The 20,650-nt window shown below is 49.3% G+C and overlaps 1 protein-coding gene across 2 annotated transcripts in view; it reads right to left on the bottom strand.

Annotated features, from left to right (window-relative positions):
* The window catches only part of FHOD1 (formin homology 2 domain containing 1), a 32,975-nt gene extending 12,910 nt beyond the window's left edge, over nt 1–20,065 (bottom strand). For both annotated transcript variants that reach the window (XM_079985866.1, XM_079985867.1), the window contains exons 1-6: nt 19,800–20,065; nt 10,957–11,063; nt 10,523–10,587; nt 3,123–3,190; nt 2,667–2,772; nt 451–545 (exon numbers count right to left, since the gene is read on the bottom strand). In XM_079985866.1, the coding sequence (XP_079841992.1) occupies nt 451–545; nt 2,667–2,772; nt 3,123–3,190; nt 10,523–10,587; nt 10,957–11,063; nt 19,800–20,000 (642 nt within the window). In that variant the 5' untranslated portion in view covers nt 20,001–20,065. The remainder of the gene's footprint in view (nt 1–450; nt 546–2,666; nt 2,773–3,122; nt 3,191–10,522; nt 10,588–10,956; nt 11,064–19,799) is intronic.
* Nucleotides 20,066–20,650: the final 585 nt, after the last annotated feature.

The following is a 20,650-nucleotide window of genomic DNA, read 5'->3' as shown; positions in this document are numbered from 1 at the left end:
GTTACAGACTCCATTAATCCAGAAATAGTACCTCGGGTTAAGAACTTTGCTTCAGGATAAGAAGAGAAATCGTGCGGCGGCCCCATTAGCTAAAGTGGTACCTCAGGTTAAGAACAGTTTCAGGTTAAGAACGGACCTCCAGAACGAATCAAGTTCTTAACCAGAGGTACCACTGTACCGAACTCCCTCCCACAGGAGGCAGCAATAGCTACCAGCTTGGATGGCTTTAAAGGAGGAATAGACAAATTTGTGGCCACAATTGCTATGTTCTTCCTCCACTGTCTCTGAATACCAGTTGCTGCTTGTGGGCTTCCCACTGGGGCATCTGGTTGGCCATGGTACAAACAGGATGCTGGACTAAGTGAGCCACTGACCTGATCCAGCTTCGGCTTCAGGGCTCTTCTGATGCTCACAAGGGGATCTTTCCTTCTGTGACAGCCACATACTCACCAAGCTCCCACACAGCGTGTACAGCCACTGCACAGTCTCGTTGTGGTTTATCACCCCCATCATCCCATCCACAAAGAGCACGATCTGGCTGAGAGCTGGAAGGAAGGAGCGAAGAGCACTGTAAGGATGCCAGCTGGCCATGGGCAACTGATGTGCCTTGCTCACTCGCTTGCAGTGGAGCTTCCACACGATGCCTGCCACTCAGCAGCAAGTCTCCTCTGCTCCCTCCTCTGGTCCCTCCATATCAGTCTGAGTCTCTGGCTTTCAGGGTGTTGTCTGTCCCCCCCCCCCCGCCGCCATGCAGACATCAAATTGGGGAGTGGGACACTAGGTGGTGATGTGAGGAGAGGGCCTTCCCAGTGGCTGCTCCCAGACTTTGAAACTCCCTTCCTACAAAAGCTAGACTGACTCCCTGCTTGTTGTCCTTCTGCCAGCAGGTGAAGACTGTTTTATTCCAACATTGGGAACTGACTGTTCTTTTAAAGAAGGGGCTTTTAATAGTGCTGTGCTGTTTTATACTATCTGAATTTTAAATACATTTGTTTTTGTTTTTATTATGTAGAATTTTAATTACTTTTTAACTATTCTCTTTTTATGTTTTTAGTTTCTTGTATGTTATGTGTGCCATTTTAATTTGTGTAAGCTGCCTTGAGTCCCAAGTTTAGAAAAAAAGGTGGGATATAAATAAATGCAATAATATTATTATTACTAATACTACTAGGAGTTGCTACACAGCAGATGGCAGTGCCCAGAGGAGGCAGGTGGGTAGGGCAGGCTAGCTGTCAGGAGTATGGATTGATTTGCACATCTGACATGAATGACTTGGCACAAAAGGCTGCTGAGGCCAGGGCAGGCTGTTTCCACCCTGAGGTGCAAGCTGCAAAGTTAGGCTACTTCCAAAAGAGTCCTCTTTGTCAACAGGACCCACAGAGGCTGCCAGGTCTACAAAAGGTCCCTTCCAGTCACAAGCCCCTGAGACTAAGGGCCAAATGAAGCTTTTAAAACCAGCCATGTGGGGGGAGTCTGATACCTTCCCCCAGCTGCTGCTTGCCCCATTTGGGAAAATAGACACACAGTCACATCTTCCTTACAGCAGGGCAAACAGTATTTGTCCATGAGTGACATCAGAGGAAATAGCATCAGAAGGGGGGTGGGGAGCAGACAGAAAAGGTCTCAGCTCCTTCCCTCCACTGGTGCCATGGTCCTAGGAGAAAAGAGATGATCATGGAGACCAACATCTCCTTTAATTGGGGCCCAAAGCTCTGTCATTAAGAAAAAGTGGCCTCTCAACTTTTAACCTTAATACTTTAACTCTAAAAAAGGAATAAGGTATGTATTATGTATTATGTATTATGTATTAATGATGTGAAATTTGTAAAATCTGTAAAACCAATAAAGATCATTTTAAAAAAAGAAAAAGAAAAGAAAAAGTGGCCTCTCCAAGATGGCTCATGAATTGCAGCTGAAATTTTACACGCTTAATTTTGCCTGTTTGCACAGGCAAACAGCTGAGTAGCCAGTGAGATGGAGCTATCACCACACCTGGAAGGCTCAGAAATGGGTCAAAACCATTAAAAAACCTAACCACAAAAAACTTCATAGTACAGCCAAATCTCCTCACCTAGCCACTATCCCTCAGCAGCAGTCTAAACCTGGCCACTGAAATTTTGCTCAGGCAGGAAAATATAGGAATGCTTAAAAGCAAACAGAAGAAATAAGTCCTGCAAAGCCTGCCTACACCAGCTTTGGATCTGCTCCCCATACTGGATTAAGCATCAGGGAGGCAGAGAGACACACAGTCCTCACTGCCAGCATCCCTCAGATCAACATCCTACATGGGCAAATGCAGACCACAAAAAGGGGAAGCCACAGCATCTGTCTATTTATTAAATGTATATTCCACCCTTCCTCCCCAAGGAGCCCCAGGTGGCAAACAGCAAGGGATAAAATAATAAAAAACATATTTAAAACAATTTCAGTACAGATGAAAACTGGGAAAGAGCTCCACTTAAAAGACTCCTCCCAGAGATCTCTAGGGTGCTCTATCCTTTTTTCTGAATATTCAGTTGGGAATTGGAGGTGTCAGTTTAATTTCACCGACTGACTCTTTGGTGGGAGGTCCCAAATGTTATCCACTCTAGGGGCTCAGATTCTCTCTCTCTCTCTCTCTCTCCCCCCCTCTCTCTCAACTTCCTGCTGTCCTGGTGGTCACTTACCCCTGAGGATATAGTTCTGGTAATTCTGGTCAGCCTCAGCTCCCACTGTGATGAGACACGTCAGCCCTTCTGAATTCACAAACTCAGGCACCAGGTCCTTATCCTCCTGCAGCAGAAATCCAGAGAGAGGAATGTTTGCAATCCGCAGAAAAAGGTTGTACTGTGCATGCTCACCCCTCCACTTGCAGCCCACAAGGAGAATCTCCTGATGGGGGAGGGGGCATGGGGGGAGGCTGACTGCTTATTGCCTTCTCATATAGGGAACAGGTCTGTGCACAGTCCAGTCTCACAAGAGGAGAGCAGAAGCTGCAAGAGCAAAGAGGAGGGGAAATGAAGAGTCAGCAGCAGAGCCTGTGGTGTCCACACAGAGCAGTGGGCTGGCTGGCTCAATCACCCCCCCCCAACAAAGCCGTGCCTGCTGGGGGCAGAACAGGGCGTGCCTGGCAGGAGCCTTACCTGGAAAAGCTGCTTCAGTGAGAACAGGGAGCGCCTCAGTTCAGGGCCCTTTGACCTGTAGAGCTTCTCTGGAGGAAAAACAAAACATTTCTGTCCGTAAGGAACAGGCACCCCTGGGTCCATCTCGGAGCTCCAAAAGAATCAGCAGCAGGAGGAGACCTCTCCTCACCAGCTGCTTTCAGGATGCCTGGAAGTGATAGCTTGAAAGAATGCAAAAACAACCTAATGATGTGGCACAGCAATGAAAATGCCAGAGTAAGACTTGGGCAACCAGGGTTCAAGGCCCTGAATGACCTGGGGCCAGTCACTTGCCATTATTTGAAGAAGCAAAACCAAGCAAGGCAGAATAAGCACAGTAGCTGCAGCTGACCAGAAACAACTGGCCCACCCAAAGAAGAGAACCCCACAAGCACCTGCTTCCCTTTTAATTTTGCAAGTTCAGTCTTTTCCACCCAAAAGCATTTCTCTACTTGAGCACTTTGATGCAATTTATGGGAAGGAAAGGGGCAGCTCCTCCGCCCCCCATGCCTAAAAACGTCCTCCACTGTGCTATAGCACTAAAGGGCTGAGGTTTGGGACTGGCTGCCATCCCTGAACCTGAGCACTTCATATAGCTAGAGGGAGTTTCTAAAAGAACTTTTAAATCTCATAGCATGCACTTTCTTATCTAGAAAGGGTGGATGAATCCTCTCCTACTTTCATACCGGTAACATCAAAGACAATCCAGTGTAAGGAGCCCTAAATCAGGCTGCCTTTGAAGACTTTCAGAAATTGCAACTGGTGCAGCTGCCAGGATATAGGCTACTCTCTCCTTCATTGGCACCACTGCCACGTGGCTCTCTCTCACACATTTGCTACCCAAGAGGGCTCCTATGAATCAGCCCAGCAATAGAAGCATCACTTCAGATGCTGAGAAAACAGACTGTCAATGCTCCCTTTGAGCCAGAACCTCCCTGGATGTTTAGAAGTAGCCTGCAATTTCTCCCTCTGTTTAAGGCCCCTTTTCTGGGCAAGCCCATCTTGACAAGTTCGCCTACTTCTGTCCGGGAGTGTCCAGCCATTCAGTCCCTCCTGGACATCTGAAGTGGCCTGGCCCAGCCCCAGAGGGAGGCCCTAAGGGGTGCCTCATCACCCCCCAGAAACCCCTGAGAACCGTGGGGCTTCCAGGGCTGACTCTGGAGGATCTGCTTTCTCTTGTCCTTCCTGCAGCCCCCACCTCAACTCATGGGCACTGCACAAGCTTGCAACTCAAGTCCAACCAGACACAGAAGGCAGAGTGGAAAGGGAGAGCAGGAAAGGGCAAAGGGGCGTGATTCAGTTGTGTGGGGAGCACAACTGTGGAGAATATTGCGAACCACCCTGAGATCTTTTGATGAAGGGCGGTATATACGTCTAATAAATAATAATAAAACAAATAATAATAACAAGGAATAAAGGGCACCACACAATGCCTATGGTACAGAACACATCATCTGCCTTATATGGAGTCATTAGACCACTTGGTCCCTCTAGCTCAAAAAGTATACATACACTGAGAGCCAGCCATGGCGCTCAAGGGTTTCACGCAGAGGACATTCCTAACCTCACCTAGAAATGCTGCTAGTGGGGATTGAACCTGGGACCTTCTGCATGCCTAACAGCTGCTCTTCTACCCCTCCCCAGAAAGCAACCGCCCCTGTGGGGCTTCCGTCTTCTGAAGCCAATACTGGCTCAGGTTTGGAGCAGAGAGAATCAGCTCCTCTGGCCAGCCCTCCCTCTCATCGGCCTTCCTGCGGCTGAGGATCTCTTCCCAGGCAGGAGTGTTGCCACTGACCACAGGCAGGAGTTGCCGATGCTCTTCTACCACAAAGCTATGGCCCTTTCCCCTTGCAAAGTGGCATTGCCAAAGGTTGCTCCTTCGGCTTTGCCTGCCCCCTCTTCTTTCCAGTGACCCCATTCCAAAACAGAAGAGTAGCTGCGGCCATTCTCCTCAGGCCACCTCTGTGGGCCAAGCGCCAGAGAGCAGCTGTAGCCCAAGTAAGGCCGGCTGGCGCAGAGCTTGCAGTCTTCCTGTTTTCTGCAATACTATATAAATATCTCTTACAGCTTCCTATGCACAGACGGAGACCTCTGACAAAAGAGAGAGGGAGGGAGGCTAGGCTGCTCTTTCTTCTCCTCTCTCAGCCCAGAGCCAGAGCACAGGACCTGCACACTATAAACAAGCAAGCGGAGGGGGCTCCTCTTCCTCCCTGGAACAGACCAAAGCTCCATCGAGACATGGATGTGCCATTTGCAACTCCTTCCTCAGGCACCAAGATGTCAAGGTAGCCAGTGTCACTGACTAGTCAAAATGAAATTGCAGGTAATGCCTCTCTCCCTTGAGGCATTCTCTCTCAAAGAGAATGGTATAGCAGAGAGGTCACCGGCCCTGCTCCGCTGGTACCATCTGGGACTTCTGCTTCTTCTTGGTGTGACTGCTGAACAGGTGGTAGGGATGTCCTGACCCCCTGCAGGTGGAATGGTAAGGCAGGTGAAGGTGCCCACTTGCACCCCCATTTTGCTCCCCACTCCATCAAGTTGCAGCATTCATAGGAATCACTGCTTGCTCGCAAAGGGATGTGGGAGGTACAGGCAGGCAAGCAAGTGCAGAGACAGACAGGCAGTGGTGAAGGCAGCTGCCTCGGGTGGGGATTGAGGACAGGGTCTTAGCAGGTCCAGGGGGCTGGTTAGGAGGACGAGCACCTTGCTCCTAGCATCTTGCTTTCCAAGTCACTCTTACTCCACTCAAAGCACAGGGGTCTCACCCTGGAGTCTGCAAAGGAGCAAGAGTAGATTTTACTACAGCAGTGGCAGCCTGCGAAGGTGGAGATGAGCAGGAGGCAGAACGGAAGCTCCACTTCCTCTATGAATGAAGACAAAACCTCCAACACTTCCTGCCTTGGCAGCCTGCTGCACAAGGGTCTGGCAAGGGAGCACATCTGCATGCCGATGACAGTGCCACTGCTGGGAATGGGCACGTGAGCCAAAGAGCATGTGCACACAGAGGAAAAGAGCCAGACATGGATCAGACAGACAGGAAGGAAAGAGGGGGACAGCTCAGAAGGTGCAGGAGAGGAAGAGCCACTTGTGCAGCAGTCCCAACTGTCTTCTTGGGAATGCTGTTGCTCAGTCCCATTTCAGCAAAATGACAGCAGCTAAGTTAATGGACTTGGCCACTGCCTCTGGTAGGCTATGAGTCTGTGGCAAAGATATGACACCTCCACCTAACAGCTGCATATTGCAGGTGGAAGGAAGCTTGCAAATGCACCAGGAGATCCCCTCTTATACAACCAATCATGAGCCTACCGACAAGTAAGCATGGTTACGGTTACAGTGAAAGACTCACCCAACAAGCTAGCAGTGAAAAGTATCTTCCCAAACACTAGCTGCATTCAATCTAGCATTATTCTCACATGCCTTTACACATCATGCCTTCCCCCTTCAAATGGAAACATGTGGGGCCTGTCAAATTACCAACCCTTGCAAAACTTTCTCATCTTCAAGAACCACAGGTTAAAAAGTTGTATGTAGGTTTCTCTTTCATTTTAAAATGATCTTATTGTGTGCTTTCCGTAAGCTGCCTAAGGAACTACCGCATTCCCATGGGCTGTTCACTTCCCCTGCCACGACAATGGAAGCAGGAGTTCTCGAAGGAGCATTTTGGTTGCCTGGCTCTGAAGCAGGACGGATTCTTCACAAGTTCCCAGCTCCTGCATTTCAAGGCACACGCTGTGTGACAACCTCCGGTGGAATAGCACTGCCCTTCCCGCACATCTCCAAAATTAAAAGTTTACCCAACTTGAACTGAATGAGGTTATGGCACTCTGGAGCTGTTGTGGCTTAAAATGAGACTGAAGACAGCCAACTGGGCAACAGGCCTAAATGTAGCAGTGGGAGCCTCCCTGGAATTCCTTGCAAACTTCACTCTGCAGTTGTTTCCACAGGAGGAATCATCAGCTGAATGGGGAGGTGGGGGAGCAGGGCAGGCATCTAGGAGAGGGCCAGCCCTACACAAAGAGCCCACAGACCTGGTGCCAGAGGGAGGAGAGGTGTCCCTTCTATTGCCTGGCACCAAGGACAACAGAGGGATGCAACTGGATATAACCCAAAAGGTTTCATCACGTGTTAAAAATTTAAACAAGTTTTTAAGACCTAAAAGGTGCTTGTTAATAATTGAAGGCAGAAAACCCAGGAGATGTTGCCAGGCTGCCCAGAGTGCTTCTTCTAACTCCTGAAAATGAAGGGCCAAACATTCACATGAACAGACATAGCAGCAGAGAGCCAAGTTCGTCCCCAGATGGCACCTGCTTAGTCCTCTTTCCCCATCACTTTCTGGGCAAGGAGGAGCCCACTTTCTGGGCAAGGAGGAGCACCAGGCTATGTTCAGGATCCAGCTACCAGGAAACTAGCCCAGTGCATTGAAGGGGAATTCAGCAGGCCTGTGCAGAGCTTGTCTGAGGCTTGGGGGCAGGAGTCCTATTGGAATAAAGTTATAACCTCAAACCAAAAAGCAGCCAGTCACTGGCACGGCCCCATGGCCAACTTAGCCCTCCAAGGCCCAGGGCAAGTGTAACTGGCAGTCCCATCCCCAAGCAAGGACTTGGGATTTAGACTTGCTTTTCTCCCCAGACTGTCAGCTGCTTTGGAAACTGAAAGAGGTTTCAAAAGCAACTGGTGATATGTAGGGGAGGTAGTCAGTTTTGTAATGGCAACTCAAACACCCCACATAGATGAGAACAGGTTGCTGGATCAGACCAGTGACCCAACATCCTGTTCTCAAAGAAGAGGCCCACTAGAAGCCTATGGGATGTACATAAGCACAACATGCATGCAGCAAACTTCTCCCCTGTGGAAATTCCCAGAAACTGGTATTAAGAAGTATCCTTTCTCCAACAGTGGAGGTAGAACACAGCCATTGTGGCTAGTGGACGTGAAATTGTCTATTTCATAGGCATGAAATTGTCTATTTCTCTTTTAACATCATCCAAGTTAGTGGCCATCATTATCTCTTGTGGAAGTGAATTCCATCATTTAATCACACACCATGTAAAGAAATACTTAATTTTGTCTGTCCTGAATCTTCCAACATTCAGCAAGTCAAGTTTGAGAGCTAGCACGGTACATAGTGATAATGGTGATGTACCGTATCAGAACATGTTATTTGACCAGTGCGATAAAGCACACAGATTTTAATTAAAAGCCGGGAATCACTTCTTTTCTCACCAATGGAAAACATTTGTCTAGCTGACTGTGGAGTCCCCCTCCCTGTAGGTTTCAAGAAAATGTGGGGCAGAAAATATTGTACTAGAGTCTATCTTTTCCTGGGCAGAGTTATGTGAGACTGATTGGATTCTTTCTGCCTAAGTAAAAATACCATCAGGGGTATCAATCAGCACCTACAGTCCTACTGCAGAAGAACGCAACCACGCAAACAGAACCCACTCCCCCCAGGGAAAAGGCCTGGCACTGGACACTTCTCTGCAGCTTTTTGACCCTATGTAGAGAGACCCTCTAACAGAGAAAGAAAGCAAGGGTTGGATAACAAAGAGGCAAGTGACCCCACAGAAACAGTACATAGAAATATCTGTGGAGGAGCATTCAGATAATGGAGTGCATTGGTCCACCACAACAGCAAGCACATTCCCTCCTCGGACACTAGCCTGCCAGGAACAACAAGGTCAAAGAGCAGCCTGTGAACTTTGGCTCCACTTCAGGATTGCGCCTGCCAAACCTTTCCCAGAATGTTTCATGAGTGAAGCAAGAACCCAAGTAGGGTTGCGACTGTATAACTTTAATTTGCAAAACTATGGCAGGAAAAGCAACAGAAAGCCATGTGTTTTTTTATGATTCCTGCCGGGCCAAGGACTTTTCTCTTTTCTCACACTCCATTATTTGCCTGACTTACAAGCTACATTCCATGGTTGTGGCCCCTTCAAATGACGCTCTTTAAGGGTACATATTTCCCAAGCAGGCAGCAACAGAGCCCTGGGAACTCAAAGAGCAGGGCTGTTTACCAAGCTGAACCCTTGTTGCCTTCATGGTCTCTTCAGTGTAGATTCAGCATCTTCTGCTAACTCCTTACAACCACCATTATTGTCCGTGTGTGTTGGGACTGCAACCATCCTAGTCAGAAAATACTAACTAGCTACTACTCTAACAATTCCCAGGTTCCTAGAATCCCTTGCTATATGAAAGATTAAGCAGGAAGGAACCCTCCCCACTGACTTAGTTAAGCATCACCACTCAAGCCCCTTCCTCCTCTTCTGATGCTTGACTTCTTCTGGCCACACTGGGATAATGAGAAAAGCCACAGGGAAGAAGCCAGTGCTTCAGCACTTCCTCCCTCGCTGTGGCCACCCAACTGCACCTCCCAGATAAACCTCTGGCTCTCCAGGGCTCTGCTCCCACATGCCCTTGGGGCAGTCCTGCTGTCCAGTACATGGAGTCTATTTTGAGTGCAGAGGGAACGGCCCAGCAGCCGCCCACACAGGCTCCGGAAATACTTGCAACATTTATCAGCTCTGACAAGACTGGATGCAAACCAAGGGAAGCCCGGGAGTGCATGTGCTGAATCATAAGGAAACAGCAGCCAGGACTGAAGCAAAAGCAGAGTAGCATGCAGAACAATTGCAGGCAGGAGGCAGAGGGAAGAGGCAGCCGTCTGCTGGCTCAGCTGAGAAGCAAAGCTTCCCTCCCCCTCCATATGAGTTGTAAACAGTTGATTCCTTCAGTTGGACAAAGGTACCTTAAGGCTGCTAAGTAGGAATGGGGAATCTTTGGCCCTCTGGACAATGTTGAACAACAACTGCCATCACCCTGACCCATGGGAGATGAAAGGCCACAGGCTCTAACTGTGCTGCAAAGCAAGGTGTCCCAAGAGCCCTATTTCAGGCTTGCAAACTGGCACTGGTAATCTGGGTAAAACCTCAGTTTGGAAGAGTTTCTTGGTTGTTACACACTCAAATTAAAATAGGAAGAGATAATAAGCTTGACTTGTCAATCTTTTGTACCCTAGAGGGAGTAGAAATAATTGGGCAAACTTGGTGGTTCCAGCACTTTTAGCTTTGCTTACTAAGTAAAAATAAAAGTAAACCTACTGGATTGGATCACTCTTGAGGGCAGCAGAAAGTTTTCCAGGGCAAGTTACCCTAATTTGCACAGGAAAAAATTCCAGATAACCCACATCAAGGTATTTTCTCCCCCGCATAGCACTAGAAGAAGCCAAGTTTAGAGTTAGGCGGCGGCAGCAGCAGCAGCAGCAGCTGACCCTGTGTTAGCCCTCCTGTGATCATGCCTTGGAAGGCCAATCCCAACAAGTGCTTTCAGAATCCGTGGCCAGCAAGAGCTAAAGAGCTCCAAGCAATAACAGAGTTGAGACTCACCCAGGATGGCCTGGACTCGGACAGAGAGCTGTGTGCGGAGAAGCAGGATGGGCCGTCTCCCTTTGCTGCAATGACAGGAAAGGAAACAGGACCTAGGTCAGCACAGGCTCCCTGAGCCCCAGCCTGCTTCCCAAGAACACTTGCCAGCCAGCCACTGGGAACCTCCTCCCCCTCCTCTTCAACACATTTGCTCACCAAACAGCTGAAGAGAGAAGATGCCACTGGCTCAGTAGGGAGCCAAGAGGAACTTGGGGCACTGACCACCTAACCATGCCAACTTCACAAGTGTGGACATCTACTAACAACCATATTTCGGGATCTGCTTGGCAAGATTGCATCAGGTGTTACGGTTAAATGGCAATCTGTGAAGCCAGAAACCTTTGGAAAGTGTTGGGAAAGAGTAAATATACCCTGCAGCAGAGAGATATTTTCACCTGATTTCTTCATAGAACCCTTCCAGCTCATCTTTCTGCTCCAGCAGGGAAAGCTCCAGATCCAGGTAGTGCCCAGAAGGCAAGACTTGCAAGGTGCAGTCCTCCAGCTGCAAAACACAAGCACATCCAATATTAGAGAGGAAGTCTGCCTGCCTTCTCACTTAGGGAATCTACAGGGCTTCAAAGAATGCAAACCAAAAGTGAGGAAATAGTCCTGAGTAGCCAAAGCCAGGTGAGCAGTGGGCAGGTGAGCCAAGCAGGCTGGCTAGCACAGGGAACAGGCCATCCTGACAGGAACCCTGTGCTCCTTCCCCAAGCCCTTTAAGTTTAACAGAAGGACTAATTCAGACTCTCCCCTGGCAACTCAAAAGACACAAGGAAGTGATAGCCAACTTCCCATGATTTGGGGGTGGTTAGCGCAGAACCCTCCCTGGCTCCAGACATACCCTCAAGTACGAATACTTGCTACCAGAAAAGGTGGCATGCAAGGTTAAGCTGATTAGAAACCCACCCTAGGCTTCCTCTTCCACCCTTGTGCTACCCATCCCTCTGCTCTGAAGGTGGGTGAATCACCACAGGTACAGCTACGGTGGTGGGCTGGATGCCGACCATGGGCCACTCCTGTTCTAAAGCATGCAGAACCAAAGCCATTATGAAATACAGCCCTAGGCTCTACGTCAGTGGTGTAGGCCCCAGGAAGGAGGACCCCAAAGTAGATAGAGGCTCTGCCCTCCGGCTCAGTGCTACAGCCTCCAGCAGCTTGCTTTCCTCAGTGGACGAGCAACAGGAGCCTTGGGATGAGCAAAGAACTCAGGAAGGGTGAGCTGCAACTCAGAATTCTTGAAATGCGAAGACCACTCAGTGGATAAAAACCCCAGCAGAAGATGGAGGCAATGTCTGAAAATGACCAGCAAAAGAGGGAACTGCCCAAAGAGTGACTGCAGAAAGGAGTTGGGTGTCTCTATTCCACTTTCTGTTTACTGGTTTTACTGCTTAAGTGGATTTTAATTGTGTTGTAAGTCACACGGAGAATCCTCTGGCTTGAGGAACTGAGTAGCATATGTTGAAACTGCATAAAAGATTCCATTTCCAGTGGTAGCTTTGTGTCAATCTACAGGCAGCATGCCTGTACACTACTAGGATCTCTCATTTCCAGAAACTCTTTGCAGTCAATGTGATGAGGTTAGAGGAGATGCCAAGGTGGTTTGGCCCCCTGCCTGCACCAACTGAATGGACAGCCAAGGTGTTCAGAAAGAGGGACAGGAAAGAAAAGTGGCATGGTAGGGGCTATTTCTGCTTTAGAAGTAGCAGAGGAAAGACACAGAGATCAGCCTGAAGAGCAGAGCAAAGCAAGATTGTGAGGATGGTTCTTGGGAGAAATAGCTTCCCCAGGTGACCCAAGTATGCCAGATATGCTGAAAAATGGGAAGTGAGGTGTAAGGTTTGGGAAGGGGAAAATGTTGCTAGCCCAGTACTGCAGAGACAGGCAGGCTGCACCAAAAGCCAAGGGCTGTGGGGTTTCTCCCCTCCTCCCAACAGTTTGCCTTCACTCCCAAAGGCAGACTCCTCCACTGTCTCCAGAGACACGACTGATGCTAACAAGAAAGCCCAGAGAGATGCAGCCAACTTCATCTCAGAGACAGGGAAGATTGAGATCTGCTGCCACACCCCTCCCTCCCTTTGCAAGACTTGCAGCTGACTCACCCCATGCTGAGTCAGACCTCATCACCACAACGGGAAGCTCCCAGCTATTCCCAAAAGCCATCACAAGGGAAATGCCTGATCTCAGGGGAATATTGTCTTTAAGGAGAAGGGAAAAAAAAACCTAGCGATACAGCTCTGTTTCCAAATATTAGGCTTTGCATTGATCAGAACAGGGGTAGGAAGCCCCACATCCAACACTCTGAAGGAAGGGCTGGCAAACTAGGCAAACTTGGATTGACACATTCATGCAAGGAGAGCTGTGCAATCCAGAGAGGGATTAGGCTGCCCCTCTCACCTGCTGCTTAGCCAGGACAGGCAGGGAGATGCTCCTCTCCCAGGGGAAGGCACAGCAGGTACTGATGCAGGAAACAGCTCCTCTTGGGAAAAGGGCTGTGATGCAAATCCCCTCCTCACCATCAACTCTTTGGTTGCTCTCCAAGGGCAGGCAATGTAGAGTTAACAAGCCTTGTGAAGAAGAAAGGCTGGCCAAGTCCCAGGCCTTTAAGGTCTCAGCTGCTGCTGCTGCTGCTGCCCCTCCCTCCTGTGATGAGCTTTGGCAGGAATCCTGCTCAACCTCAAAGAGGGCACAGTATTCTCAGTTCCAAGACTGATTCAGGCCATTCCAGTCCTGCCTGTCCACGTTCTGGACAGCTTCAGTGAAGGACAATGGGCCTGGGAAGGCAGAAAGGCATGTTGCAGGGCTATTCAAAAAGGCAGCGGGCTGGCCTGTATCCAAACATGACCCCTTCACTCAAGGAACAGTGCCACAAGTGTCTCTATGCAACATCTACATGAAACTGCTGGGGGGGGGGGGAGTGACCCAGAGGCTTGGACTGAAGTGGCATCAATACGCGGATGACCACCCATACCTGCACATACCTGGCTGCACTTGGGGGTCAGCAACAGAGGCCCTTCTTTGCCCACCCCAAGGAAAGGTGAAATTGGCAGGGATGCGGCAGTGGCCGCTCTCCAATGAGATTCATGGCCAACTGGGCTCCATCAAACAGCGGCACTACGGGCTTTCTAATGAGATCTTAAAACTTCATTATTCTTGCAGGATCTTTCTTGAAGGAAGGCTAAGTGGACAGGACTTTTCAACTGTTGAGCTTGGCTGTGTTTTAGTGGACGTGGGATAGTGGCTTGTTTTATTAATGGTTGTCTCCACGAGCTTTACCTATGACTATATTGTACTGATTTTCTGCCTTTTGCTGAAACGTTCTATATATTGTTATATGTTTAACTTGTATCTCATGATCAATTTTCTCAAAGACAGGATATAAATCTATTTTTAAAATGAGCACATGGAGTGTGCTGCCAGCCTCCCCTAAAGCAGAAGGACCACCTCTTTTGCCCAGGAAGTTGCCAGGCCATGAGCTACCATGAGAAGCTTTCATCTTTAGGCTCAGTGGTAGGGCATCTGCTTTGCATAGAAAAGATCCTGAGTTGCATCTCCAAGGAGAGTAGGAAAGATTCCCTGCCTGAATGCATAAGAACTGCTGACAGTTAGTGTAGAGTTCACTGTTAGAGACTCACATATATAATCTAAGTGCCAAGTGGCACCTGAAACCTAGGTTGCAGTCATCACAATGGAATGACTAGGGGCTTTTTTGCAGTGAGGTATTATTATTATTAATTTCATTTCTATACCACTTTATACTTTAAAGAAAAAAATCTCAGAGCGGTTTACATCACATTAAAACATCAAATAAAACCAATTCAAGCTTCAAGGAAAATATTTCAGTTCCTCCTCCTCTGGCATTTTGCTTTCTCAGTCGCCAACCTGGCATCCAGAGATCTCCATGTGGTTGGAACTGGAGCCGTGCCAGTTGCAAAATGTGGCTGGCTAATTTCTAACACAGGGTAGACCAGTGGTTCCCAATTGGTGGTCTTTGGACTTCAGGGGGTCCATTCGCATAACAAAAACTTCTATACAGATATCAAAATTTTCCAGAGTAGGGGGTTCATAGCTTGGCTTCTGAAAAACAGAGGGTCAGCAGTACTTAACTGGAACCACTGGTGTGTACAATACTGAAACAGATGGACCCCCAATGGTCTGCTTCAGGATCAGACAGCTTCTTGCAGTCACCATTTTAAAACTGCTGTAAGATCCATTCCTCCATAGGCTATAGGAGGCAAGAGAGAAAATAATCCCTGATGGGGATCCTGGCTACTGAGAACTTCCCACTTCGGAATTAGAAGGTGTCTAGTGGAGAATTTGGCATTCTACTCATCTCAGGAGGAGGAGACCAGAAGTAGAAAGTTCCTAGCTCTCGTATTTGTCCAGCAACATAGCCATCATCTGAGAAAGGATCACAAGCTGGACCTGTCCAGGCTGTCAGAGCTTCCAGAACTCATAACATCTCTTCTCATGGCTACTGTCCCCCAAAACCGAGCCTCACATCAGAGAAGTCAGTCTAGATGCCCACCTTTCTTATCCCATTCCTTCCCCCTGCACCTTCCACTCTGCACCATGTGACCAGATTGTTTAGGCTCAAATTCTGCAGAAACGAAGGAGACAAATGTACCAGGACCACACTATTTACTTTGCACTTGTGCCCGAAAGAGAACAGCCCCTGATGATTAATGAGGGGTGTCACAAGCAGAGCCAACCTTTCATGCCAACAGTGCTCAGAAAACAAGGAACATAATGACGAACAGGCACCCACGACTGCTCTGGCAGGCAAGCTGATCAACTCTCCTTTTGGCCTGGAAACTGAGGCTAAGCCCTGCTTCTCATCAAAACACAGGACTCTGTCACCGTGTGCTGAAGCTTGCTCTCTGTGTTTTCTGAAATGGCCAGCCTGCACTTCTTTTTGAAGTGTGGCAGCCATGGGCCTCACCCAAGTCTTGAAAGTCAGAGGCTGTGGTTAGGAGGGGATGCTCAGCAACCAGCACTAGTCAGAGCCTAGTCATAGAATCATAAGTTGGAAGGGACCCTAAGGGTCATCTACTCCAACCCAGGAATCTCAACTAAATCATCAATGACAGATAGGCATCCAACCTCTGCTTTAAAAACTTCAGTGAAGGAGAGTTTAGTGTAGTACTGCTCAGAAGTGCCACTAGCTCAGCTCTAGAACTCCTCCAGTTTTTCTGCTCCTGCAAGACATACGGATTTCTCCCTTGGCTGCTCTGCTTTCCAGCCCCTCAGAGTTCTGAGCCTCACCTGGGATATGCAAGACAGGCAGGAGATCAAGGCTATTGTCAACATGGCAACTTTCAGAATCTTCCAAAATAGAGTTCCTGGGGGTGGGGGTGAATTTATCTGCTCAAGTTTGCTGACGTAGCACAAATCTTATAGCAGCCTCCCACAAGCTGGCGCCCACCTATAACTCTCATCAGCCCCAAACATCTGGAGAGCAAGAGGTTGGGGAAAGTTGGCTCATCATTACCTGTGGCAGGCAATGGTAGTGGGGGACAACTGAAAACAAGATAGCCAAGAAACTAGCCCTCTTGTCAAAAGCAGTACACAAAGTTGGGAGTCAGGAATAGCCCTCCCAAGACAGAGGACAAGAAGTTCTTGATGGCCCTGAGTATACTTGGGAGAACGTTTATTTTTAATATTCCCAGATGAAATAGCTGAAACAAACTCCAGAGGAAAATCTGACTGTCACTGGACTAATTTTGGACACAGAAGCTGGTCTTTGCTGTGCATGATTATCCCGTCTGCTCAGCATACAGGAGAGAAGTTCCCAGCAACACCATTGCTTTTCTGCTACTAAAACCAGCACTCAGTCTACCCTCAAGGGGCAGCACCTTTGCTGCTTCATCAGGAATGCCCTCAAAATGAGGCCCCTTTACATCAGCCCAACATCTCCAATAAAGCTACGCCCCTACTAGGGCACACGTGACAGGCTCTGCAAATGCTTTTAGGATTAAATGTGGACAGACAAGACTCATTCCAGGAGTCAGAGTGTGGGTCATCTTCAGAAAGCATGTTTTGTACTCCAAAGGTCAGTCTGGAACAAGAATTTCAGGAACCAATTTCCCTTGTAAGAACTAAACAAAAAAGTGAATTATGTGAGGATATGACTAATGCTACTCACTAGTTAAAGTGATTTTCACACTCTAAAAGTAGGTGGGTGGGGGGAGAGCAACCGCTTAGCCTGAGGCTGGTACCATTAATTCAGGCATGTTCCACCAGGTCTTTCAATGAGCTCTTGCACTTCCCACTACTCACCCATCTACCATGTAGCAAACTGATCTTTTGAGATCTACCCAGCATCCTTTTCAGTCTCTCAGCCCACACCTCTCATGTCTACCCAACACTCTGCAGCCCACACTAATCACCTTTGTCACCACCTTTCTTAAGGAAACAGAGGGAGGATTTCTGTAAAGTTGGAAAGAAGGAAACAAGATGGCTCAGCTACAGACTGAATACAGGGAACAGAGAGGGCATTCAAACCAAGGCCTGCAGGCCTGTTCAACAGTGTACATGTGGGGTGGGGGTGGGCGGGAATCAACCAAGCTTTCCAGGCCCCCATTTGCAAACCACGGACTCTGCCATTGGCACCAAGCGCACACTGCCCACCTGTTCCATTGCCTACAATGGGAAGCTTCCTTCCAAGCCCAATTTCAGCAGGAAGAGCACCAGACACTCTGCAGACACATGTATTGCCTGATACATGGTAACATCGTCAACAAATACAGTAAGAAAAGGAGACCTAAAGAGGAAATATGAAAAGTTCAGTCTGGGAGGCAGTGGCGCTTGAGACAACGAAGGATCTGAACAGAAATATCAGCTGGGTGATGCAGAAATGGGAGTGAAAGGGAGAGAGAAAGCTAAGCTTCAGCCTCTGTGTACAGGTGGCCCTGAAAGCCATGGGAAAGTGGTCATTCAGTGTGTGGAGAAAAGAGCAGAAAACAACAAGAGATCCCCAGGCAGGCCCCTCAACAAAGAGAAAGAAAACAAAGGAAGATACTCCACCTAGGTAAATACTGAAAGAACACTTAGACAGGCAAAAAACCAGATGAAAACAGAATCAGAGACTGACTGACGAGCATAAAGTAGGGTGTGTTTGTGACCTGTGGTCCTCCAGATGCTGCTGTTGTACTTCAACTCCCAGCAGCCAATGATCAGGGATGATGGCAGCTGTGACGCTCCATTCGCATAAAGAGAGTCAAGCAGGAGAGTAACCTCCCCCCCTAGCAAAGGCACCAAACAAGGACCAAATAGTGACTTTTGTAGTGAGAGATCAACAGATTTTGCAAGAGCAGTTCCAGGTTTAGAAGCCAGAGGAGGAAGGCAAGAGCTGATTTGGAAGATGGATAGCAGAAGTAAGGAGAACACTTCATAAGTTTGTAGGTGAAGAGTGGAAGGGGAAATAAGGCACTCATGAGAAAACCTCTTCTGAAGCAAGTATTTTGCATTGGGAGGAAATCCTCCATTTGCATCAACATCATCTTCACAGTAGGTATTTCCCCCAAAACTATAGCAGGAGAGAAAGGGGTTACATTCCTCCATCAAGACCGTAGCAGCAATCCCAATTGATGAATCCCCAGTTGATGCTCTTTGCCTTCTTTAGGGCGGTGGCAGCGGCAGAGGGGTGGGGAGTCTGTGTTAAATGCAAAGAGGCACTGAGGGTTAAGTCTCACTTAGCCCTCAATTCCTGCAATATCTGCAATAACTAGACTATAATAAGAGCTGTTGTTTGTGCACACAGCCTGGCTCTAGAGCACATGTTTAAAACCCAAGCACACTTAGTTGGAATGGCTTTGCCTGTTTGTTCCCAACCCCCTTTAGTCGCCAACAAAAAAATACCCCATGACTATTGACATGAGATATTCAGCTGCTTCATGCCAAAAATAAAGCAGCAAATGAAACAACAAATCAAGACCAACATCTAATTGTAGGGAATTCAGCTTATTTAGAGGCCAGAAGATGAAATGCAACCCAAACACACATCCTCCACCTCTGCTGGCCCAGGCTACAAAACACAACACAGGGACTATACCACTGAGGCAGCCAATAGCTGTTCCTAGGATACCTCTGCAAGGCTGACCAAACAGCATGACTGAACACCAATCTATGGTGATCAAAATATCTGCTCTGGCCTAAATATATGGTTTGAGTCATACTGGCACAGCAAACGCTACAGGTCCATCAATATCTTCTCAGTGCATACATTCTCAGCTATGATGTCAAGATATAAACTGGACAATATTCATTTATTGCATGTGTTTTGAGCGCTTATCTATTTCATGCCTGTGGCTGCCAAAAATTTATATATCATTTTAACTCTGTCACTGCTTTTTGTCTCTTGTTATCTCTGGACTGCAGAAAAATGTCATGTTAGACTGAGAATTGCGCAATGCAGGTAAAACGTACCTGGATTGCATTCTAATACACCACAATACCATCTCAAGTTAGGCAAGCAGACCTTCTATAGCCATAATTTTGCACACAAAAATTCTAAGCTGGGAACCACCCAACTTTTTAGAAGAAATTTATCCATGTTGTATTGCCAGGCAAAGCAGATGGGGACTCTGTCCAGAAATGCATCACCACTGATTTGTATGCTGCCTTCTTATAGTAAGACCACGTGCAAGGCTGGCGGTTTTAAAAGAAGAAATTTACAGAGCAGAAACCAAAAACCTAAAGGCAAGAGAGGAAGGCAGAAGAAGGCAAAAACCCCATAAGTGAATGATGAGCTTTGGGCACCCTAACCTTACTGTGGGGAGCTCCCCTTGGGAAGCTGTGCCAGCCCCAATCCCCCTTGAGCATGCCAAGAGTGCAAAAAAGGAGAAAAAGCCAGGCCTCCCTTGGTGGCTCTTCTCTCCTCCAGGGAGACCTTCAGATGCTGCTTCCCAGAGGCTGGATCACCCCTCTCTCCTACCCCCACCCCAGCATCCTGCCCTGATAGGAATCAAGCGCATGACCACCGTGGGGCTCCAGGAAGCAGCAACCTCCCCAGCTGCGGACAGCGCTGTCCTCCCCCCGCACCAAGAGCCACCGGGACTGGTAGCCACGGGCGGCGGCGGCGCCAGGCAGCCCCATCCAGGGAGCAGCTGGCCCCGTGAACTTCTGAGGGGAGCACAGCCAGAGGCTTCTACGCCTCCTGCCCCGATGCACCTTACGGCTGCGGTTTCGCCTGCCGGCGCTCTGCAGGCGCTCAGAGGCCGCGCACATCTCTCACTCTCACCGGGAGCGGGGCGTCGAGAAGGCGGTGGAAGGCGGGCAGCTGGGCGGCGAGCGGCAGCGCCTCGGCGACGGGCTGGGCGGGCGGGCGGCGCGGCTCCGGGAAGGCGGCGCACGAGAAGGGGTCCCCGTCCTCCAGGTACTGCAGCCGGCACAGCACCGAGCCCGGAGGCGGCGAGGCGGAAGGAGCGGGAGGCTCGCCCATGGCCGCGGCACCCAAGCTCGCCTCGCCTCAGTCCCGGCGAGAGAGTCTGAGGCGAATTGCGGGAGGGGCGAGGGGCGGAGTCGAGACACAGCAGAGGGAGGAGCTACTAGCCCCGCCCACCAGCCGCTGCCGGCCTCTACTGGCCACACACAATACACCAACACACACCGGGAGAGGCCTCTGCGGGCCACTCCTGCTGACCACTGAGAGCCGGAAGTCTATCTGCGCCCACAGAGCCCTGAGCTCTTTGGGCCTAGGGAGGGGGGCGTGCCGAAGCCTGATTGGTCGCCGTTGGCGTGGTGGGCGGAACCATTCGGTGCCTGCTCCACGTGCGCGCGCTCCAGCCAGAAGGGGCAGCCCCAGCGACGCCAGCAGCAAAGTTTCCGTAGCGGAAGGGAACGAACGACGGACTGACCTCCGATCGGTCCCTCGGTCCGCGTGGGCTGGGGCTTTTTGGTGAGGCTCCCTTTCGATTTGCCTCTACCCCGCAGGGGTAGCTTCCTCGCACCGGACCCCCTTCAACCCAGCCTGGCTCCCGAGTTCTGCATGCCCGGGGCAGAGTGTTTCGTGCTCCTCACTCCCGCCGTGACCATCTCCTCCCCTCCTTCTTTGGGGAGGGTGGGTGTCTCGCCCCCCGACCGCCTTCTCCG

The sequence above is a fragment of the Podarcis cretensis genome (genome assembly GCF_951804945.1).
Source record: "Podarcis cretensis genome assembly, chromosome: 8".
NCBI lineage: Eukaryota > Metazoa > Chordata > Lepidosauria > Squamata > Lacertidae > Podarcis > Podarcis cretensis.
Note: the sequence above shows the minus strand (reverse complement) of the source record. Positions and strands in the feature narration are given on the sequence as shown.